The sequence below is a fragment of the Mauremys reevesii genome, linkage group 1, assembly GCF_016161935.1.
Source record: "Mauremys reevesii isolate NIE-2019 linkage group 1, ASM1616193v1, whole genome shotgun sequence".
Classification (NCBI taxonomy): Eukaryota; Metazoa; Chordata; order Testudines; family Geoemydidae; genus Mauremys; species Mauremys reevesii.
The window spans coordinates 8,531,548-8,556,550 of NC_052623.1; the positions used below are offsets into that span (position 1 = coordinate 8,531,548).

A 25,003-nucleotide genomic window follows, 5' to 3' on the forward strand; every position below is an offset into this window, starting at 1 on the left:
CTCAGCATAGAGGGAGAGCAGGGACAAGAGGAGTTGGCGTATGGGTGGATCCCTGGGGAAAAAATGGGAGGGGGCATCGGGGGTGGAGCACAGGCCAGGATACCACGGCCCAGGTGTCCCCCCTCTCTCAAAGGCAGGTTGGGGGCTGTACAGCCTAGGAAGGTTTAGACTCCCCTGGCCTATTATACTTGCTGCCTACGTGGGCCACTTCCTACCACCTCCCTGCAAATGTCCCAAGGGCTCCGTAAAGCAGCCTGGAGGGTGTCTGCTCACCCCGGAGGAACCCAGAGGGACAAAGGATTCCTGCCTTATGCAAAAGATATATTAATGGGTAGAACAGAACAAATAGAGGAGAGGAGCCAACATGAGGAATCCCCTAGCTACCACCAGAGCTGGAACAAGGGCTGTACCGGGGAACGGCTTGTGCCCAGACTAGGAAGGTGTCCAGTGTGTGAAAGAAACGTGTTCAAACATCTCTGAGGGTGACAATCTTATCTGTATAAGGTTTCTGACTGTATTAGACATAGACTTGCGTGTTTTATCTTATTTTACTTGGTAATTCACTTTCTTCTGTCTGTTACTACTTAAAAACACTTAGATACTACTTTTGTATTTAATAAAATCACTTTTACCTATTAATTAACCAGAGTATGTGTTAATACCTGGCGGGGGGGGGGGGGTTTACAGCTCTCCATATATCTGCTTCAGTGTTATAGAGGGCAAACAATTTGAGTTTACCCTGTATAAGTTTTATACAGAGTAAAATGGATTTATTTGGGTTTAGACCCCATTGGGAGTTGGGCATCTGAGTGTTAAAGACAAGAACACTTCTGTGAGCTGCTTTCAGGTTAAGCCTGCAGCTGTGGGGCAAGTAATTCAGACTGTGAATTGGAATGTGTGTTGAAGCAGACGGGTGTGTCTGGCTCAACAAGACAGGGTGCTGGAGTCCTAAGATGACAGGTCAGGAAATCAAGGGCAGAAGTAGAATTGACACATGAATTGGCAGCTTCCAAGGGGGGTTCTGTGATCTAACCCGTCACAAGAACTGTGAACAAAAAAAATGGGAAAGGTTCACGAAAACAAGAAACTCCACTATGTGGGCACGGGGATATTACAAAGAGCCCTCTCTGGGACGCAAGGAAAGTTCATAGTCTGTTCCACTCCAAAATCAGCCATGCAAAGCAGTACGTTATTTTTACTCAAAGGTGATGTAGTAGTTAAATACAGCAGTCCAGTTCTCAAAAACACATGGTTTCACAACTCTCACCAGTAAGCTCTAGTAGAATGTCCTCAATTCCTACAGCTGTTTTCCTGTATAAGGACTTTCCAGTTGAAACATTGGGTTTCTCCTCCAGGTTTTGTGATGGATTCATCATAGAAAAGTCAGGTACATTTTGCTCATCGAATCACTGTACATATGATAAAGAACTTCCGCATTGCTGATTCTTTCTTTTTCTCTTTGGTTATCTGAAAGTGTAGCTTCTGTTTGTAAAACTGAACAAGAACCATGACCACACAGGGAATAATGGAAAACTACTTTGCCTCACAATGCTATAGTATCTTATGGCAGTCTCAGGGCAGGTCTACACAAAGCTGGGATCGATGCTCTGAGATCGATCCACCGGTGGCTGATATAACAGGTCTAGTAAAGAGAAGAGTAAGATAAGTCAATGGGAGATTTTCTCCTGTTTACCCCCACACCCTTTCCCAAACTGTAGACCCCGCAGTAACGTGACCTAAGGTACATCAACTCCAGCTACCCTGTTCAAGTAGCTGGAGTTCCGTATAATAGGTTCACTTACCGTGCTAGTGTAGACACAGCCTTAGAGTCACGGAAAAGCTGGGCTTAGTGGAGGAGTGATAAGATATTGTGTGGGAGGAAATTCTCAGACTGTGAAATTCCACAATGCTTAGCTCAACCAAATTGGGACAGGGCACCCTTGATTAATGAGGAGATATGCTTCCCCCCTCTGGTAACACAGGTTTCAAGTCAGTGGCGCCAGCGATCACCTTCTGCAGCAGGTGTATTTGCCTACTTTGTCACGAAGCTCTTTGGTTCTGACCCCATAAATGATCGGGTTGAGCATGGGAGGGATGAGGAGATAGAGGTCGGCCAAGATGATGTGAACATGGGGAGCAATGCCTTGACCAAACCGGTATGTGAGATTGGAGAAGATGCTGGGGGTATAATATGTCAGCATCACACAGATATGGGCTGTGCAGGTGTTGAGGGCTTTCTGGTGGGCTTTCTTAGAGGAGATTCTGAGAACGGCCCTGATGATCAGACCGTAGGACAGGGCAATGAGCGTCAGGTCAAACCCCATAACTACAAACATTAGCATCAAACTATATATTCTGGTAATTGTCATGTCCCCACATGCCATCTTGACCACCGCTATGTACTCGCATTGCGTATGGGGGATAATGTGGTTGGCACAGAATGACTGCTGACTCATGAGCAGGGGAAGAGGCAGAATGAAGAGAACAGCTCTTATCAAACATACAAGCCCGAGCTTAGCTATTTGTGCATTGCTGAGGATAGTGGCATATCTTAGAGGGTTACATATGGCAACGTAGCGATCGAAGGCCATTGTCACGAGGGTGGCTGAGTGCATAACAGAAACCATGTGAAGGAAGAACATCTGGGTGAGGCAGCCAGCCAGAGTAATGCCTTTCAAATCGAACCAAAATATGCCCAGTGCCTTTGGCACAACGAAGGTAGGCGTGGCGATGTCTGTGAGCGCCAGCATGCAGAGCAGCAGGTACATCGGCTTGTGCAGGGTCTGCTCCTTACGTACAACAGACAGAAGCATGAAATTTCCCAACAGGCTGATAATGTAGAACGTAGAGAAAGGGATGGAAATCCAGATGTGGGCAGACTCCAGGCCGGGGATGCCCATTAGGATGAATGTTGAAGGGTCAGAGGGGGTGAGGTTGAAAGCTGCCATGAGGTGGTTGATGCATCGATATGACTCAGAAATGCTCAAGGTGCCTGTAAAAGGAGAGTAACACAGTGAGGGGGTTACACGCTTTACAACAAATAGTACAGTAAATATTTCCTAGCTATTAACATTCTAGGAGTCTTCTTGAGTTGGGAGTGAAGAACCACCAACAATGTCACTCCTTGCTTTATATAAGTTTAGAATATGGCGGGAAACCTTTGTTTCAAAACTTGGTTTCCAGACTAGTTTGTGGGAAAATTACAGATGGAGTCCGGAGTTCTTTGGCCTGGTCACATGCCCTTGTAAAGTCTCAGCATCCATTATGTATAGGCTGTCTGAAGCATTCTCAGGGAGGCTCTCTGGTGGGAGATACGCTTCTCTTAACACCTATTGTTTCCTCCAATGGCTCATTGCCCTGAATAGGCCCTTCCCAATCAGCTATCTAGACTGAAATCATCTTACCTAGTGAGCCTTACCCAGGTGTAACTACATTTGAAATACAGATAAGTATTCAATATTCATAACTGTAGACAAAAATCATACATGCATACAAATTGGATAATAATATTCAGAAAGTCTTAACATTTCCAATGACATCTTACATGACCCCCCTTGCATAATAGATAACATAATTATGCTATAATAATATTATAATAATATCACTGTGATCAATAAGGAGTACATTGGCACAAAATATCAATGGCTATTTCTACCTCTGAAATGCCTGAAGATACATGACAACAACAATATTGGTAACAAAACTGAGTAAAGGTTGTGTCACCCAGGCTGCAGTTCTGTGGCTTATGAGGGCAAAGAGACTCTGAAACTCCCCAAACACGCTCTGTGCCAGGAAAGATCCCAAAGCTGGCCTTGGAGCAGCAATCGTGCAGAAAAAAATTATTTCAGCAGCACTGCCCACCTGTCTGTCTACATGCCGCTCTGCAAACCTGTGACGTTCCTCTGTGGTTTTGTCGGGACCAGTGATCTGCTAGGTCACTCCAAGCCTTGACTCTGGGAGTCAGACTGACCCTGCTCTGCTGTGAGAACCCCCACTCCTGGGCTGTTCATGCACAGCCTCTGCCATGTAAGCTGCTGCTTGGATTGTGCAAGTGAATGACACTAGCCAGTATCTCCGGTTCCAGACACAACCCTAGGAACCTTTGTCTTGCAGTGTTCAGTTATGCCCACAGGACTTCAACAAAGAAATTGATATGCACCAGGCTTGTTATTCCCAGGGGATTCTCTTACACGCTTCAAGGTATACTAAACAATACATTTATTAACTACAAGGAGAGATGGTAAGTTATATTAAGTGATAGGCCAAAAGTCAGAGTGGTTACTAAATAAAATAAAATATAAAATTACAGTCTAAACTCTGAACCCTATTAGACTGGGCAACATCGAGGACTGGATATTGCAGTCCTTGGTATACAAGTTTGTCCTTAGACCTGGGCCAATCTCCCTGTTGGAGTCTTGTTTTCTTCTCAATGTCTTCGTTGCTTGCAGCAAAGGTGGCGGCCAGAGAAGGGCTCAGTATGTGTCCACTCTGTCTGTTTTATACCCTCAGTCCATGTGCTTGGGGATCACAAGTCCAGGCATGTTTGGGGGGGCATTGCAGAGTCTCTCCTGGCGAGGAACAGCAATTCCCTTTGTGGGGCCTTATGCAGGTTAGTTATTGCATTGTGACTCCCTTGATGGACAATTCTGTTGATGGGTTGTTTGACACCCTGCCGGGGGTTTGGTTACTTTCCCTGCTGTTTCCTCTGGGGAGCTAATATCTGGCTGATTCCCCAATGTACAGCATGTTTTAGTGACCACCATACAACAGAATTCTCATAGCTCCATATACATTAATGATACATATGTGGATAGAGACATGACTTTCAGCAGATCATGACGTTTCCCTTGATACCTTACAAGGCCTGCTTTATATGTAAGATCTTTATTATCTGAAAATGAGGAATATGGAGGTTACAGTACGCTTCCCCAAGGTATAGACTGTCACAACCCCCACAAAGCCTCAGTGCTACTCGCCTGTCACGGCACATCCCCTGCCTGCCTTCACAACCCTCAGCAGTGCCCAATTCTCTGTGTACACCCCCTACCTGCCCCCCACAGCCTCCAGCACTGCCAGCCTGCCGCTGTACACTCCTCTTCCTTCCACACAACCCCTAGTGCTGGTCACCTGTCCATGTAGGTCTCCCACCCCCAGAACTTCCATCCCTGCCACATAGTAATATCCCTCACCCAGGACCAAAACCAGGTGCCACACACCACAGCGAGAGCTCACAGACATACCTCTTCAGACTAGGATATACTCAGTGTCTGCCTGCACCCCGGGAAAGGGGGAGATGAGACTGATCTGCCTTTTTGAGGCAAAGGGAACCCCGGCAGCAGCTCAGACTGTGCAGGGAAGTAGAGATGGACAGACCTAGCAGGAGGGGGCGGGGACGTGGAGACTAAAAGGAGCCGGTGTGAGTAACTCTTCTTCAAAAAGACACAAAGCTTTAATGTATTGCGGCCAGTTAGAAACCCAGACACCCCTTCCTGAGGCTGCTTTTCTGTGTTGGCAATTGCTGATGTTGTCACAAAACTGTAGTGGGCTTTCTCATGGAAGGAAGTATAGTCTGGATTGAAGATGGCGTCAGAGACCATCTGCTAGACCAGGGATAGGCAACCTATGGCACAGGTGCCAAAGGCGGCACTCAAGGTGATTTTCAGTGGCACTCACACTCTCACACCCGGATCCTGGCCACCGGTCCAGGGGGCTCTGCATTTTAATTTAATTTTAAATGATGCTTCTTAAACATTTTATTTACTTTACATACAACAATAGTTTAGTTATATATTATAGACTTATAGAAAGAGACCTTCTAAAAACGTTAAAATGTATTACTGGCAAGCAAAACCTTAAATTAGACTCAATAAATGAAGCTTCGGCACAGCACTTATGAAAGGTTGACGACCCCTTTGCTAGGGTGTTGCCCACTTTTCATTGCAGTATCGGACACCTCCCGGACCCAAGAGGCCTCATGATGCCTGTTTGGTCTGTGCATCAGGGAGGACGTCCATTCCCCATGTTGCATAGTTTCAGGACTCCGTGCCACTGTGATCTGGATACTGCATGTCCCGCAGTCCTGCCTGCACCCACCGCACACTCTGTGTGTTCCTGGACCTCCCCAGGTAACGTTTGCAACACAACCTCTAATGCTTCTCATCCTCTCCAGAAACGGAGATGAAGGGTCGCTCTTCCTTTGCCCTCCATTTAAAAAAAATGGTTATCCTAATTGTTTTGGAGCTTTAAATCTGTGAATTTGAGATTTAAGCAACTCTCCCGTCAGTTCTCCTTGGGTCCAAAGAAGCTCACGCATCCTTAGAGGCCACGGGACAACTCCAGTTGAAGTCACTGGAGACTCATGGCCGATGTAAAACAGAGAATTTATTTAACTCGCTATATGTTGTTTTAGGGCAAACTCCTGGCTCATTTAAGAATTTTGCCTTTGTTCTCAAGGGGACTAGATTCACCCTGAATGTCTAATTTTCGGCTCCTGGCTGTGAAATTCACGGCTTTGGGTCCTGCTGCAGAGAGCGCTATTCTGTTAGGGTGCTGAGAGAGTCTGAGGGAACCCCCCAGTTCATGTGGCGTTCTGAGACTGGGAATGAGAGTTGGGAGTTTCAAAACAGAGGGGCCTTGATTTTGCTCTCATAGAAGCCAGCGTCAATCTGGGGTGACCCAGTGAAGGCAGAATGAGAGAGCAGAATCTGGCCAGTGTGTGGCCCATTCTTGTTGTGAACCCTTTGGTAACACAGATACCCACTGCAGAAGCTTTGGCTGCACTTCCAAGAATGGCAGTGAGGTTGCTGAATTGGAAAAGTTGAGCGAACCACAGGAAAAACCACACAGCACAAAATATATATATATATTACTGAGAATGATAGAAGGACACAGTAAGAGAAAAGGAACTGAATTTAAACACAAATATTTGTCTAAACTATTTCCAATACATTTGTAGTTCCAATTTTTCCAGGTAAATCACTTCTTTTTTCTGACAGTACTAAACAATTCAAGTCACTGTGCTGGTGAAATCCTGCCCAGATGGTTCTTGATTTGAACCCGGGAAACCTTACAGAGCCCTTACCACTCACTTTAATGCAGAAACAGGCAACTCACCAAAATCCCATGCAGCAGAGAGAGAAAATCTTTTTACTACAACAGCAAGGCAGAGTCTTGAGAATCAGTGTATGAATGTCACGCCTGACACTCAGCGTGCTGCACAGAGACCTTTATGATTCCCCTGTACAATCCCTGTGGATTTTCAAATTGGCCATGACTCCCGTAAAATTCTCTGGACTCTGTGTGAGCAGCCGGAAGAGCAGAAAATGGACCCTGGAGAATTTCAGCCTGTGAACCACTCCCGGGAGAAAAGAAATGATTTGCTGAGAACAGGAGCTTAGATTTTCAGGGCAAACTGTGTCTTGCAGACTGTTCAGTGTAGCAAATGACGATGGCTGTCTTTTCTGTTTGTAATGTACTGCCATCTGCACAATGTGTGGGAATGCTGCCACAAGAGCCGGGACCAAAAACCATTTTCAGTTTATCGTAGCAGTGTACTGCTGCATACTGCCCATGCAGTTGTAATATCCAGTCCATTAGCCTCTGAAAAATCAGTGCTACCCCGTAGAGGCCAAATTACCTGATTCTAAATTTATGCAAGACAAAGGGAGTGTAAAAGGCTTTCTTCTCCCAGGATTCTGGCATCAATGTTATTTGCCAGTGAGCCGTTGTGAGGTGTTAAGCTGAATATATATCTGACAGCTACCATGTGTTCTAATAGTTAATCTACTGACTCTCTGCATCAGGGAGGCATCAAATTTCAATATTGTATTGATCTTTTGCAAATAGATGCAGAAACGGGTTACGATATCCTGGTTCAGAGATAGAAAAATGGGACGTCTCCGCTCAATGTGCGATTCCTTCACCTCTCCCCATGCTAAAATGACCTGGAGTTCATCTCACAAGGTATCCCACATTTTACGAGGGAACAGCCATGTTATTTGCGTGATCTGTTGCGCTGGGGTTATTTCAGGGTGCTGTTCAGGTGAGAAGATGTTGGTAAATGAACCAAACCACTTCTACAACTGGATCTCCTGTTTGGGCTACCGTCCCTACCCCCATACTTGCATCATAGGTGCCTTGCGGACACATTTGGGCTCCAGAGAGTATGAGTCCGATGGGTTGTCACCCCTGGTGTGCAGTCTAGAAGCCATGAGAACTGCTGAATCCCTCTAATCACCCAGCTGGGCTGGCCCTATTTCACACTGGTGGTGATTCAGCCTCTCCAGGCCCTTTTGATCACCAACACTACAGCAGATTTCAGAGTACTTGTGGCACCTTAGAGACTAACAAATGTATTTAGTTTTTGTAGTGAAGCATCCACTCCCAGTCTTTATTCAGGCCTAATTTGATGGTGTCCAGTTTGCAAATTAATTCCAGTTCTGCAGTTTCTCGTTGGAGTCTCTTTCTGAAGTTTTTTTGTTGAAGAATTGTCACTTTTAAGTCTGTTATTGAGTGACCAGGGATATTGAAGTGTTCTTCTGCTGGTTTTTGAATGTTATGATTCCTGATGTCAGATTTGTATCTATTTATTCTTTTGCATAGAGACTGTTCAGTTTGGCCAATGTACGTGGCAGAGGGGCATTGCTAGCACATGATGGCATCTATCACATTGGTAAATGTGCATGTGAATGAACCCCTGATGATGTGGCTGAAGTAGTTAGGTCCTATGATGGTGTCACTTGAATAGAGATGCAGAGAGAGTTGGCCCCAGGGTTTGTTGCAGAGTTTGGTTCCTGAGTTAGTGTTTGTGGTGTGTAGTTTCTGGTGACTATTTGCTTCAGATTTGGGGGCTGTCTGTCAGAGCGGACTGCCCTGTCTCCCAAGGTCTGTGAGAGTGAGGGATTGTCCTTCAGGAGAGGTTGTAGATCCTTGATGATGCGCTGGAGAGGTTTTAGTTGGGGGCTGTAGGTGACAGCTAGTGGTGTTCTGTTACTGTCTTTGTTGGGCCTGTCTTGTAGTAGGTGTCTTCTGCGTAGCCTTCTGGCTCTGTCAATCTGTTTCTTCACTTCACCAGGTGGGTGTTGTTGATATCTGGCTCCTGAACTGTACCCAGCTGTGGGACCCCTCCTGCTTCTGCTCCTCTTGATACTGGAACAACTCAGCTAAGAGGGCTGCAACACAGAGGGCTAGAAGGCCAGGACCCACTTTTAAATGTAGTTCTGTTTTTTCACTGGCAAGCAGGGCCTTGAGGGAGGAGGGAGAAGAGGAAGGACTCAGCATGTGACAGATACGAGACACGTAACATCGATCCCCGATAGGTCGATCACTACCCGCCAATACGGCAGGTAGTGTAGACATACCCTCAGGGAGGGACTTTTTGTACACTTGTTCAGGGGGAGATTCTTCTATGGAGCAGCCAGTATCAGCTCTGATCTCCTCCCTCATCTGCCACACAACAAGCTACTCCCCTGCCTTTTTGCCATCCTCAAGCAAAGGGGGAAGGATGGCTCAGTGGTTTGAGCATTGGCTTGCTAAACCCAAAGTTGTGAGTTCAACTCTTGAAGGGGGCCACTTAGGAATCTGGGGCAAAAATTGATCCTGCTAGTGAAGGCAGGGGGCTGGACTTGACAACCTTTCAAGGTCCCTTCCAGTTCTAGGAGATTGGTATATCTGTGTTTATCACCTTTTATTATTAAGCACTTCTCTTCAGACTTGATTTGTCTGAACCATTTTTCTGATAATTTACTTGATGAACATTTGGCTCCTTTGAACTCAATTTGAAATGCAGCTATGAGTTTAGTGGCTTTGGGAAATAATTCTGCTGCTTTCTATGGTCTGCAGGGCCACCCAGAGGATTCAGGGGGCCTGGGGCAAAGCAATTTCGGGGGCCCCTTCCATAAAAAAAAGTTGCGGTACTACAGAATACTTTATTCTTGTGGGGTCCCCTGCAGGGCCCGGGGCCTGGGGCAAATTGCCCGACTTGCCCCCCCCCCCTGGCGGCCCTGTGGGTCTGTGTTTCTGGATTGTAGCAGTTTTGAAACACCAGTTACCATTTCCAGAATCTTTCTTTGGAGCACAATGAGAAAAACAAAACTAAAGTTTTCCATTTATTTCTATAATGCTGAAGGTTCACAAAATTCAGGGGCATTTTAGCTCAGGAGAATTATTTCTGTGGGTGCCTTCATTGTGTCTAAATACTGAATCTGAGAGGAAGGAGTGATTCACACTGGTTGTTGATCAATTGTGTAGTCAATTGCTTGACCAAGCTTTCATTTGTTCTGAAATGGGTCCAAGAGGCCAACAAAAGAATGTCAGGTTTACTGCTCTAACTCCATAATAAAACAGTATAGAAACAGCCTTTATACGATACCAGTCTCTAGGACGCCGTCTTGTGCAGTGATGTTACATTCACCTTATGAAGAAAGAATGTGTCTCCAAAGTTACACATTTCAGATTTTATCCTTCATATGAAGAGTTGACAAGTTACACATTTCTTTAAATGTCACTAAACCCATCTCATCAGTTATCCCAGTTCCCTAAAGTATGTGGGGAGCTGTGGCCCATAAGGCCAACTTGCTAGCTTGCTGTATTGCAGAATGTGTGGGGGTTTTTCCCACTGGTTTGTTTGATTATATTATTTTCTTGGGTTTTGCTTATGCTGAATTTCAGTCCAATATATGTTATTCATTATAGTTATTCCTAAGGAACCTACAGGCCTGTATCTTGTATGATTAACTAGATCAAGTTAGTAGAAGTGCTTGTAAGCTTTGGCATAGATAAATGGCCTGCCAGTTACCCCTCTTGACTTTGGGGAGCTGAATAGGGAATGGAACAAATAACTGAATATGTTTACCCTAGTTCTGGAACAGACCCGTAACTGCAGGATACACCGCAGAACATGGAACTCATAAGTTAGGCCAAGGGTAACGGTTTCAGAGATGAGATAATTGATATTAATACATATGAATATCTGTCAGAACATGTAAACCTCTAGATTTGGACATGGTAGGTTGGTCCCTGATTAAGGTAGTACAATGACCCTCCGAGAAGGCAAACAGCCATGAAGGAGGGTGGCTCTTTCTAATCTTCTATGAAGCTATCAGCTCACCTTTGCAATACAGCTTAGCTGCTTTTAGAATAGAGATGTTAACCCCAGACATCATATAATTGTATTACTTCTTTGTGACTCTGTGGTATATACCATTTATTATTCTTTCATTCATTTTAATAAAGATCTTAACAATTTGGAATATTCCTCAGAATTGGTATACTTGCCACACAACTTGAGGATCCACTTACGACATTGAACACTCTAACAACAAGGGGTACTTGTGCCACTTTAGAGGCTAACACATTTATTTGGGCATAAGCTTTCATGGGCTGAAACCCACTTCATCAGATACATGCAGTAGAAAATACAGTAGACAGGTATATGTACACAGCACATGAAAAGATGTGAGTTGCCTTACCAAGTGGGGGGGTCAGTGCTAACGAGACAATTTAATTAAAATGGAAGGTCTGTATTCTCTCACCCTGTAGCAGGAATTGGGACAAGATCATTGGCAAGATGTAATAAACTAGTCCATAAAAGCAGGTCAACTGAACCATTTTGGCGAACGTTTCTTGCTTCTTCATTACCCCTGGGGAACTGATTAGTGAAAGGGTCTGAGTCCCTAGTCCCACTCGCTTTACCCAGAGGACGGCCTGACCTCACGGACACCCCTTCCACTCTCCTGTGTGGCAGAGTGCTCATATTAGTTACACAGTTGGGCCCAGGATGCCTGGGAGGCTAAATCTCCAGTCTCATTGTGGTCACTTAGGACGAGGGCTAGGGTGTCCCCACCTTGGTGTACTCCCTTCACATGAGATGCATCACTGACCCACTGATCAATATATTAAGTTCAAACCAAATATAATTTATTAAACAGCAACTGTAAGAAATTTAAGAAAAAATGGGAAAGGTTCAAGGAACCTCTACCTGTGGGCACAGGCACACCACAGGCAGTGGTTCCGGGTCATAAGGAAAGTTTGCAGTCTGTTTCTCACACACCCCAAGCCTCCTGGCCAGGTCCTGGCTGTGATGGAGTGATACTGCAGGTCAGATACTTCCTTTAGGCTCTAAGTGGCAGGACCCTCCTCCCCACCATTTTCCCTCTCATCAGATTCACATCCCCCCTTCTGAGTCCAGCCTTCAAAGCCTTCTTGTCTGGTGATGTCTCCCTGTGCTGGGCCCTCTGCCCATGTCCCAGTCTTGTTATCCCCAGCAGTTCATTGTACGCAGCTACTTGTGGCATGGCCAGCATCCTTATCCTGGCTCTGGCACCACATATGTCCACAGTAGCTCAGCCGTGGCTCCCTGTTCCAGCCACTGGTCTCTGCTGACCCAGCTCTAGGTTCTGGTCTGCTCCAGCCACCCAGCTCTGCCTCAGTACTGCTGCTCTGCCTCCAGCTCAGCCTAGGTGTTTTGCCAGATTTCAACTGCATCCATAGCCCCAAATCACTTAAAAATGAATCTAAGAGTAGTGCTATGTATTGATTGAAACAAATGGTTTTTTATTAACATATTCATCTATACATCAAATAACAAATGGAAGTGTTTTTTAGATACCTACTACAGATTACATTTAAAAAAAAAGGTACAAGCACCAGCAGGAGTGTCATCATATTAGCAACAAAGCTATGAAACAATAATCAAATTCAAAATTAAAACCTAAGTACTGGTACTAGTATCCTGATTGTGGTGTGGCAGGTGTCTCAAAGAAAAAATGGTGAATAACTCAAAAGGAGCCCAAAATATATGTAGTGTGAAAACAACAATAACATTATTTATTTCTAATTCCATTCAAATACTGTCAAGCCTGATCTTAAAAAGCTCCAAAGAAGGAAATTCCACCACCTCCTTAGCTAACCCATTCCAGTGCTTCACCACCCTCCTAGTGAAAAAGTTTTTCCTAATATCCAATTTAAACCTCCCCCACTGCAACTTGAGACCATTGCTCCTTATTCTGTCATCTGCCAACACTGAGAACAGTCTAGATCCATCCTCTTTGGAACCCCCTTTCAGGTAGTTGAAAGCAGCTATCAAATCCCCCTCTCATTCTTCTCTTCTGCAGACTAAACAATCCCAGTTCCTTCAGCCTCTCCTCATAAGTCATGAGCTCCAGCCTCTTAATCATTTTTGTTGCCCTCTGCTGGACTCTCTCCAATTTGTCCACATCCTTTCTTTAGTGGGGGGGGGGCAAAACTGGACACAATTCTTCAGAAGTGGCCTCTCCAGTGCCGAAAAGAGGGGAATGATCACGTCCCTCAATCTGCTGTCAATGCCCCTACTTATACGGTGCTAAATGCCATTAGCCTTCTTGGCAACAAGGGCACACTGTTGACTCATATCCAGCTTCTCATCCACTGTAACCCCTAAATCCTTTTTTGCAGAACTGCTGCCTAGCCATTCGGTCCCTAGTCTGTAGCAGTGCATGGGATTCTTCCATCCTAAGTGCAGAACTTTGCACTTGTCCTTTTTGAACCTCGTCAGGTTTCTTTTGGCCCAATCCTCTAATTTGTTTAGGTTCCTCTGTATCCTCTCCCTACTCTACAGTGTATCTACCACTCCTCCTAGTTTAGTGTCATCTGCAAACTTGATGAGAGTGCAGTCCACACCATCCTCTACATCATTAATGAAGATATTGAACAAAACCGACCCCTGGGCCAGCACTTGATACTCTTGATACTGGCTGCCAACTAGACATGGAGCCATTGATCACTACCCATTGAGACCGATGATCTAGCCAGCTTTCTATCCACCTTATTAGGCCATTCATCCAGACCATACTTCTTTATCTTGCTGGCAGGAATACTGTGGGAGACCGTATCAAAAGCTTTGCTAAAGTCAAAGAATAACACAGCCATTGTTTTCCCCTCATCCGCAGAGCCAGTTATCTCATCACAGAAGGCAATTAGGTTAGACAGGCATGACTTGCCCTTGGTGAATCCATGCTGACTGTTCCTGATCACTTTCCTCTCCTCTAAGTGCTTCAGAATTGATTCCTTGAGGACCTGCAACATGATTTTTTCCAGGGACTGAGGTGGGGCTGACTGGCCTATAGTTCCTCGGATCCTATTTCTTCCCTTTTTTAAAGATGGGAACTACATTTGCCTTTTTCCAGTCATCTGGGACCTGCCCCAATCGCCATGAGTTTTCAAGATAATGGCCAATGGCTCTGCAATCACATCTGCCGATTACTTTAGCATCCTCGGATGCAGCACTTCCAGCCCCATTGGACTTGTGCTCATCCAGCTTTTCTAAATAGTCCCAAACCACTTCTTTCTCCACAGAGGGTTGGTCACCTCCTCCCCATGCTTTGCTGCCCAGTACAGCAGTCTGGGACCTGACCTTGTTCGTGAAGACAGAGGCAAAAAAAGCATTGAGTACATTACCTTTTTCCATATCTTCTGTCACTAGGTTGCCTCCCTCATTCAGGGGCCCACACTTAATTTGTCTTTCTTCTTCTAATGAGTGTGAATATAATGTAACCTGAATATGCTTCATGCAAACTGTCTCTTGTAAGGTATCATTACAAAGTTTACAATCTACTGGGTGTGGTCATCTTTTTGTATGTGTATCATTCTTATATCTGAAACTAGAAATATGAAATATAACTCTGAGGGCCTATTGTAATTATGCAAAATTTGGGCTGTTAATGGTGTTTTGGAACCCTGATGGCTCACATTAACCAGGACAATTGACTGTAGATGGCTCTGTTTACTTTTAAGTCTTCCTGTATACGTGTGTGGGTAATGGAGTCTTACCGTGACATGTGATCATGTCACCTGAACTGGAATCCATCTTTAACCTGGTGCTTTTCCATTTAGAAGGAGGGGTGGGAACCCAGAGAGGAAGAAAGGATTCCCACATTGTGCCAAAGATGTATAAGGGGGTGGAACAGAACAAAGGGGGCTGCAGTCATGAGAAATCTCCTAGCTACCACCTGAGCTGGAATAAGGGCTGTAGCAAGGGAAAGGATTGTGCCCAGACTAGAAAGGTGTTCAGTCTGTCATAGAAGCTTATTGAAACATCTCTGCGGGTGAGATTATGTCTGTAATCAGTTTCTTAATGTATTAGTCTTAGACTTACGTATTTTTTCATTATTTTGCTTGGTAATTCACTTTGTTCTGTATGTTATTACTTGAAACCACCTAAATCCACCTAAACCACCTAAATCCTACTTTTTATACTTAATAAACTCACTTTTGTTTATTAATGAAACCAGAGTAAGTGATTAATACCTGGGGGAAGCAAACTGTTGTGCATATCTCTGTAAAAGTGTTGTAGAGGGAGGGTGGACAATTCATGCATTTACAATTTATGGATTTATTTGGGGTTTGGATCTCATTGGGAACTGGGTGTATGGGTGCTGGAGATAGGTGATCTGCTTAGCTGTTTTCAGTTATGTCTATAGTTTGCAGGCATGGGTCAGGCCCTGGGTCTGTGTTGCAGCAGGCTAGTGTGTCTGGCTTAACAAGACAGGGTTCTGGAGTCCCAAGTTGGCAGAGAAAATGGGCTCAGATGTAATTTCAGCACATCTGGTTACAGTCCCTAAGGGGTCTCTGTGAACGAACCCGTCCCAGAGGCAGTAACTGAATTTAAACTAGTCTGAGGAGGCATTTCTGTGAGCTCTCGCTTTGGGGTCTGGCACCTGGTTTTGATCCTGGGTGGGGGACCTACATGGACAGGCGGGCAGCACTGAAGGTTCTGGGGCAGAAAGCAGGATGTACACAAGCAGGCGTGCAGCATTGTGGATTATCGGGGTGGTGAGAGGAGTGTACACAGAGATGGGGGTGGTGGGGAGTCCAAGGTGTGTACCCAGAGAAGCGGGCAGCACTGAGGGTTCCCAGGGCAGGCAGGGGTCCTACATGGACAGGTGGCCAGCACTGGCGTTTGTTAGGGTAGGCAGGGGTTGTACAGGAACAGGTGAGCACAGCTGGGGGCTATAGGGGCAGGCATGGGGTGTATGTGGACAGGTGAGCCATGCTTTGGATTCTGGGGGCACAGAGTGGCATGTACATGGATAGGTAGGCAGTGCTGTGGGCTGTAGGGGCAGGGAGTGGGAGTACAGGGTCAGGCAAGCAGTGCTAGGAGTTCTGGGGGTGGAAAATGGCATGTACACAGGCAGGCAGCGCGGAGTGTTCTGGGGACACGGAGCGGTGTGTACATTGACAGGTGGGCAGTGCTGTTGAAACTGAATTTTTTCTTTGTTATTGTTCATCGAAGGCCAGCGCTGGGACCTTATGTGGCCCTGAGTGTGTGTGGGTGGGTGGGTCTCAGGATCTCTTTGCCCTGGCAAGCCAAAGAACCGCAGTCTGGGTATTTCCAATTGTTGTTGTTGAATGTTAATTACGTAACTTCAGGCATTTCACTGGTGGAAAGAACCATTAATCTTTGCTCGTCAGTTGGTTCAATCTACCATCATACACTGACCACCTGTCCGTACTCTCCTTTCTCATCCCAGGTTGCCCCAATTCCAACAGCATGCCGGTTGCCAGTTTCTTCTCTATGCTGCCCAGTCATCCATGGCTGCCACGAAATCTGAGCCACCCCATGCTCCCCACCGCTCTTCCTCTGCAGGGGGTGAGTTGCCACCAATTTTGCCTGCTCCCTTGGCTGGGCAGAGATCAGTGACTGTCTCAATGGTGAGAAATCTCACAAATAGACTGTCAAATGCCAGGGCATCTGCACTGCTGCTCTGGGTGCACCCATGCACACTGAGTGTGGCTTCAGGGACTGCTAAAAGGAAGAACTCGCAAGCTGAAAAGTTTACACATTGTATAATGAGAACAGGCAACTGTGGGACATGTGAGGACATGAACCACTGGCAACTGACTGAAACAGTGGGCCACTGAGACGCAGATGTTAAACCCAGGATGCTCAGGGACAATTTTTTACCCAGCTCTGTTATTCGTTATGGGCCAGGGTTGTATATTTATTCCTCACTGTGGAGATTTTATGGGGTAAAGTCATTATTTTCTCATCTAAAATATTCATCCATGCAGTAACTCACTGAGTAAGATCCCTCAGCCTTTTGAAATACACAACTCGTGTAACATTTTCAAGGTGCCTCAGCCACATGAGAATTTCTCCCCATAGGGCCAAAATCAACATGGTCATGAATAGAAACAAATGCCTCCAGTAAGCTGCTGCATGAGCTTGCAGGAAAAATGCCTCCAGCTGACTCCTGGAAACCTAGTTTGTGGATTCCAATGCCAAAAGGGACCACTGTGATCGTCTAGTTTGCATAACACAGGTCTGAGACTTTCCCCACAATTATTCCTAGAGCAGAGCTTTTAGAGAAACTTCCAACCTTGATTGAAAAATTCTAAGTGCTGACTACATTTGCAGATGTAGAGAGCTGGGAGTTAAACCAGCCTTCAGAAGCCACAGCAGGGAAAACCACAGCAGGGAAAACCCTGCCATGGGTTTCCATTGTCAGCTGCGAGCGCACTGGCGTGGCCACGTTAGCAGCTCTTGCAACTCCATAAAGAGCAGTGCATTGTGGTAGCTATCCCAGTGTGCAAGTGGCTGCAATATGTTTTTCAAATGGGGGGGTGGAGTGTGACAGGGAGTGTGTTGTGTGTATGTGCGGGGAGAGACAATGCGTGGCTGAGAGTGTGTCAGCATGCTGTCTTGTAAGGTCAGACAGCAGCAGACCCCCTCCCCCCACACACACAAAACAGCAGCATTCCACACTAATGGCTTGCTTTTTCCTGGAGCAGATAAGCATGCTGGTTGTCAGAAACGGAGCTTTGAAAGGGGATAGCCTGCAGCCTATTTCTAAACAATGAGAAGAGTGTACACTTGACTTCAGGGGATTATGGGACATTTCCGGATGCCAATCACAGTGCAGTAATGCAACACCTTGTTCACACTGACACCCCGGCATTTCAGCTGGGGCGCTGCAAGCTTTATGCTTCCTGAGGAGGTGGATTACCAGGAGCGCTCCAGCTGCAGAGTCCAGGTGCTCTACAAGCCTTGCCAATGTGGACACATCGATAGTTAGGGTGCCTGAGGCGGCTTTAATGTACTGTCACTTGCAAGTGTAGCCAAGCCCTTAGAGCTGTGTCTTTAAACCTCATCAATGGACACTGGGAAATACCTTTGATTCAAAAATCCTATTAATGATCTTACGTTGTACAGATTCCTGTGCAGTGCAAGACAGTATCATTTTGGTTTTATCTTCCAGTGGTGGATGTGATCCTGCTGAGATAGGAAATTAGCTGGTGTGTGCTGTTTGTACTTGGGTGGCTTAGGTAAGCCCTTAGGTAACTCACTTGGGTATTTGGCGCCATCTGCTGTCATGCTGGATGATAACAGGGGGTTGGACTAAATGACCTCCTAAGGTCTCTTCCAATCCTTATCTTCTATGCTTCTTTGATTTTATGATTCTATTATAATAGAGCCTTAGGAGGCTGAATCACCAGCAAAGCCTTGTGAAAAAGGGCAAGGCCAGCTGGGTGGTTACATGGGAGCAGCAGTTCCCATGGCTCCCAGAGTGCACCCCAGCAGAAACAACCCATCACACTCATACCCTGTGGAGCCAAATTAGGCCCCCAGGCATGAGTGATGTAAATATTGAGGATGGACTGCAGCATGAGCAAAAGATCCAGATGTAGCAATTGTCTGATTCCTTTACCACTGTGTTATCAACCCAGCAGGGCACAACTACCGAAAATACCACCACACTGAAATAGTCCCAGGCCAACAGATCAGAGAAACACCATGGCTGTTCCCAGAGGCGGCTCTACATATTCCGCCGCCCCAAGCAGTCATGCGCGGGCGGAGCCCCAGGAGCAGTGGACCTCCCACGGGCTTGACTGGTCAGGGTCCGCTAGTCGCGCGGCTGCAGGCGGTTCGCAGGTCCGGCTGCTGCAGTTGAGCTGCCGCAGTCATGCCTGTGGGAGGTCCAGCCGACCCGCGCGACCAGCGAACCGTCTGCAGTCACGCCTGCGGGAGGTCCACTGGAGCAGGGAGAGGAGCGCCCCCTCCGTAGTCATGCCTGCGGCAGGTCCGGTCGTCCCGGGGCTCCGGTGGACCTCCCGCAGGCGTGATTGCGGCAGGTCCGCCGGCCCAATCTGCTGCCCCTGCCGGCAAGTGCCGCCCCATGCGCGTGCTTGTCGCGCTGGGGTCTGGAGCCGGTCCTGGCTGTTCCCTCGTAAAATGTGGGATACCATGTGAGATGAACTCCAGGTGATTTTGCCCTTCGGAATGGTGAAGGAATCACACAGTGAGTGGAGAATTCCCATTGTGTTATTTCTGACTCAGGACAGCACAACCTGTTTCTGCATCAGTTTCTGAAAGTTCAACACAGTATTGAAATTTGATGCCATAATCCAAGGAGAAGAAAGCCTTTTCCATGCCCTTTGACCTGCATCAATTTACGATTGCATCATTTGGTCTCAAAAGAGTGGCAATGATTTTTCAGAGGCTAATGACTGGATATTACAACTGAATGGGTGATATGCACCGCTAGGCTGCTCCGATCAATTGAAAATGGGTTTTGGTCCTGTATCTCATGGCAGAATTCCCACTCATAGTGCAGATGGCAGTACATTATACACAAAAAAATAAAAAAGCCATCTCCGATTGCTAGGCTGAACAGTCTGCAAAACACAGTTTGTGCTGAGAATCTGAGCTCCTGGTATGAGAGAATAATTTCTTCGCTCCCGAGGGAGGCTCACAGGTTGAAGTTCTCCAGGGTCTACCTCTGCTCACGGAACTGAGGAAATTGACTGGGAATCCTGGCCAATGGGACAGTCCACTGGGACTGTACAGGGAAATCATAAAGATTGATGTCCGGGAAGGCAAGTGTCAGATGTGAGATTCATACACTGATTCTCAGGGCTCTGCATTCCTGTCGCAGTAAGGAGATTTACTTTCTCTGAGGAGCGGAATATTGGTGAGTTACCTAATTCTGTATTAAAGTTAGTTCTAAGGAATCAGAAAGGGTTGCAGGGTTCAAGTCAAGAACCATCTGGGCAGGAATTCACCAGCACGGCAACTTGAACTGTTTAGTATTGTCAGAAAACCAAGGGATTTACCTTTTAAATTTGAACTACAGATGTATTGGAAATAATTTAGACAAATATATGTTTTAAGATAACTTCCTTGTCTCCTACTGTGTCTTTCTATCTACCTCAGTAGCTTGGGAATCTGTGTTACCAGAAGGTTCAGAACAATAATGGGCCACACCCTGACCAGATTTTTCTCTCATATTCTGCCTTCACTGTGTCACTCCAGATTGACACTGGCCTCCCAGAGAGTAAAATCAGGGAATCCAAATCTTTCATGCCTTGTCTCAGAATGCCACATAAACCACGGGTTTTGCTGAGACTCTTGCAGCACCCTAACAGAATAGCAATCTCTCTAGCAGGAGAAGAAGCCGTAATTTTCACAGCTGGGAGCCAAAAGTTAAATACTAAAGGTGAAAACTCGGTCCCTTTGAGATCAATGGCAAAACTCAGAACACAGCCAGGATTTCACCCTAAATCCACATATCGTGATTTACTCTGGCCATGAGCCTTCAGTGACTTCAACTGGAGTCCTTCCGTGGCCTCTAAGGAAGGGTGAGCTCATTGAGACCAAAGTAGAACTGACAAGAGAGTGATTTGGATACTGCATGTCTCTCCTCCCGCCCCACACACACACTGTGTGGTCCTGGACCTCCCTCAGTGAGATTCCCAGCACTGCCTGGTTTCCTCTAAGCCAGAAACATGCTTCTATTTTTACGTCCTTTTGGTGCTTCTCATCCTTTCCAGAACCAGAGATGCAGGGGCACAGACCCTTTTCCTTCCCTGAAAAAACTGTTATCCTAATTGTTCTGAATGTCTAAACTTGTGAGTCTGAGATTTCAGCAACTTACAGTGGTGTGAAGTCCTGAAACTGGTGAAATAGGGAATGCAAATCCTGCCTAATGAACAGACCAAAGAGGCATAAGGAGGCCTCCTGGAGTTGGGGGTATCTCAGACCATAATAGAATGTGGACCACGATGTCGCGGATTGTCTCTGACACCATCCCCCATTTGAACCATCCCTCCTCTGATAAGCAATCCCACTGCAGCCTTGTGGTAATGTCAGCAATTGCTAACACAGGGAAAAAAACCTCAGGAAACAGAGTAGCAGGAAATTTTACTCCTGCTGGGTCCTTTTCATCTCCTTGTCCTCTATCTCACAGTGTCTGGCCCTCTCTGCTTCCTTGCACAGGCTGAGCAACTGCTGGAATTCCCTTCACTCCCAGAAAGGCAGCTCAGGCGGATCTCCCCCTTTTCCCTGGTGCAGGCAGACACTGAGTTTAACTTAGTCTGAGGAGATATTTCTATGAGCTGCTGCTGTGGCGTCTGTCACCTGGTTTTGGTCCTGCATGAGAGGTCTCTCTGTGTGGCAGGGCTGGAAGTTGCAGGGATGGGGAACATACATGGACAAGTGGCCAGCACTGGGGGTTCTGTGGCAGAGAGCAGGATGCAGATGGGCAGGTGGGCAGCTCTGGGGCTTCTGGGGCCAGGGAGGAAGGTGTACACAGACAGCATGTAAGTAATGGATGCTATAACTCTACAAGGACGTGGGCCCAGGCCACATAACTTGCGACGTCTGTGCTTTTTTCACAAAATGCTTTGGGAACCAAAAAGAACAGGAGTACTTGTGGCACCTTAGAGACTAACAAATTTATTTGGGCATAAGCTTTCATGGCCTAAAACCCACCTCATCGGATGCATGCAATAGAACCAAAATTTTAAACTTGGGTTTCCTGCCATATTCTAAAGCTATATAAGGCAGGGATTGACATCATAGGTGATTCTTCACTCCTCACATAAGAGGACTCCAGGAAACACCTGAGGACCAAAGACTGAAGCTGGGGAAGTGCTGAACTGATTCTAAAGGGATTTCTAGCCTTTGTAAGGCAAGCTGGGAAACTCAAGCTGCAAAGCTAATGCAGCTTGCGCCTTAAGACTGCCAGACTGCTTGTATCATCAGTGGTTTAAGCATTGGCCTGCTGAACCCAGGGTTATGAATTCAATCCTTGAGGGGCCATTTAGGGAACTGGGGTAAAAATCTGTCTGGGGATTGGTCCTGCTTTGAGCAGGGGGTTGGGCTAAATGACCTCTTGAGGTCCCTTCCAACCTTGATAGTCTATGATTCCTAGAGCAGATATTTTAGAGAAACAGCCAACCTTGATTTTAAAATTCTCACTGATGAAGAATCTGCGAAAACCCTTGGAAAATTGTTCCAGTTGTTAAACTCTCACTGTTTAAAAAATGCACACCTTATATCCACTCCGATTTTTTTTTTAATTCAGCTTCCAGTCATTGGATCCTTTTAGACCTCTGTATGCTAGGCTGAAAAGTGCTAAATACCAAGACACTTGAGCACAACGTCATAGCCCATCATGTAATGTCTGATTCCTTGGGAGAAACTGAGCTTCTTTCCAACATAGGAATTGCATCGTGGATCAGACCTATGGTCCATCTAGTCCAGTGTCCTGTCTCTGACAGTGACATCCACAGGTGCTGCAGAAGGTGTAAGAAACCCAGTGGCAATTGGATGGGGGGATGACCACACTGGGGTGTCACACTAATGCTGAACAGCTAGAGATTAGCTTGTGCCCTGAAACATGTGAACGTATAGGATTTCCAATATAGTTATTTAGTTGTAACTATTGTAACTGGATAGCCTCACTATCCATGGAAATGTCCAAATCCTTCCTGATTCTCACTTAGCTCATGGCCTCAAATAGCTCTTGTGGCAATGAATTCCTCAATCTAATTAGGCATTGAGTGAAGAAAGCATTCTTTTTTTAATCTGTTTTGAATTTATGACATTTCAGTTTAATTGAATGTCCTCTTGATCTTGTGTTATGAGACAGGGAGAACTCATTCTGAACCTATACTATTCTTTACCAGTCAGTATTTTATAGACTTTTCTCATTTACCCTCTTATTCATCTCCTTTGTAAATTAAAAATCCCACCATGCTGCCCATTCACCTGGCTTGCTTAGTTCCCTCTGAGGATTTCTCTGGACTTGACTATGACCTACATAACCTGGTGCCATCTGTAAATGTTGCCACCTCACATCTCAACACCCTTTCTAGATTGTTCATAACTATAAAGTAGGGCTGTCAAGCGATTAAAAAAATCATGATTAATTGTGTGATTTAAAAAGTAATCGTGATTAATTGAGCTGTTAATAATAGAATATCATTTATTTAAATATATTTGGATGTTTTCTACATTTTCAAATGTATTTATTTCAGTTACAACATCAAATACAAAGTCTACAGTCCACACTTTATATTTATTTTTATTACAAATAGTTGCACTGTAAAAAACAAAAGAAATTGTATTTTTCAAGTCACCTAATACAAGTACTGTAGTGCAGTCTCTTTACCAGGAAAGTTGAACTTACAAATGTAGAATTATATACAAAAAAAAACCCCTGCATTCAAAAATAAAATCATGTAAAACTTTAGCGCCTATAAGTCCAATCAGTCCTACTTCTTGTTCAGCCAATTGCTCAGACAAACAAGGTTTTTTTACATTTGCAGAAGATAGTGCTGCCCACTTCTTGTATGCAATGTCACCTGAAAGTGAGAACATAAGTTTCCATGGCACTGTTGTAGCTGGCATCGCAAGATATTTACATGCCAGATGTGCTAAAGATTTCTATGTGCCTTGATGCTTCAACCACCATTCCAGAGGACATGCGTCCACGCTGATGACAGGTTCTCCTTGATAACAATCCAAAGCAGTGTGGACCAATGCATACTCATTTTCATTATCTGAGTCAGATGCCATCAGCAGAAGGTTGATTTTTTTTTTTTTTGTGGTTCAGGTTCTGTAGTTTCTGCATCAGAGTGTGGCTCTTTTAAGAGTTCTGAACGCATGCTCCAGAGCTCATCCCTCTCAGATTTTGGAAGGCACTTCAGATTCTTAAGTTTTGAGTGGAGCATTGTAGCTATCTTTAGAAATTTTACATTGGTATCTTGTTTGTATTTTGTCAGATTTGCAGTGAAAGTGTTCTTAAAATGTACAACATGTGCTGGGTCATCATCCAAGATTCCTATAACATGAAATATATGGCAGAATGCATGTAAAACAGAGCAGGGGACATAAAATTATCCTCCAAAGAGTTCAATCACAAACTTAATTAACACATTATTTTTTTAATGAACGTCTTCAGAATGGAAGCATGTCATCTGGAATGATGGCCAAAGCATGAAGAGGCATATGACTCTTTAGCACATCTGGCACATAAATATGTAGTGACGCCAACTACAACAGAGCCATGGGAATGCTTCTTCTCCCTTTCATGTGACGTTGTAATTAAGAAGTGGGCATCACAATCTCCCGTAAATGTAAACAAACTTGTTTCTCTTACAGATTGGCAGAACAAGAAGTAGGACTGAGTGCACTTGTAGGCTCTAAAGCTTTACATTGTTTTGTTTTTGAGTGCAGTTATGTAACAAAATACCTACATTTATAATTTGCACTTTCATGATAAAGAGACTACACTATAGAACTTGTATGAGGTGAATTGAAAAATACTATTTCTTTTGTTTATCATTTCTACAGTGCAAAATTTGTAATAAAATAATATAAAGTGAGCACTATACTCTTTGTATTCGGTGTTGTAACTGAAATCAATATATTTGAAAATGTAGGAAAACATCAATAGTTAATAAATTTCAATCAGTATTCTATTTTAAACAGTGTGATTAATTGGGATTCATTTTTTTTAGTTCATTGCGTGAGTTAACTGTGATTAATCAACAATCCTAATGTAAAGTATTTACAATATTATTTGTTATAAAGTGTGTAACTACACTCGCTGTGCTTCTCTCCTTTAATGGGACCTTGAGCATTTCTGAGCCTGATTGATGCATCGATCACTTCATGGCAGCTTTTCTCTCATCTGGATATCCATCCCTTTCTCTATGGTCTACATTATCAGCCTGTTGGGAA

The 25,003-nt window shown here is 45.1% G+C and overlaps 1 protein-coding gene across 1 annotated transcript; it reads right to left on the reverse strand.

Moving 5' to 3' along the window:
- Positions 1-2,006: 2,006 nt before the first annotated feature.
- Positions 2,007-18,349, reverse strand: LOC120395537 (putative olfactory receptor 52P1). Its single transcript, XM_039520005.1, has 2 exons — positions 18,322-18,349; positions 2,007-2,992 (listed from the first exon to the last, which is right to left on the reverse strand). The coding sequence occupies exons 1-2, from the start codon at positions 18,347-18,349 to the stop codon at positions 2,007-2,009; spliced, it is 1,014 nt and encodes a 337-aa protein (XP_039375939.1).
- Between the last annotated feature and the right edge of the window lie 6,654 nt (positions 18,350-25,003).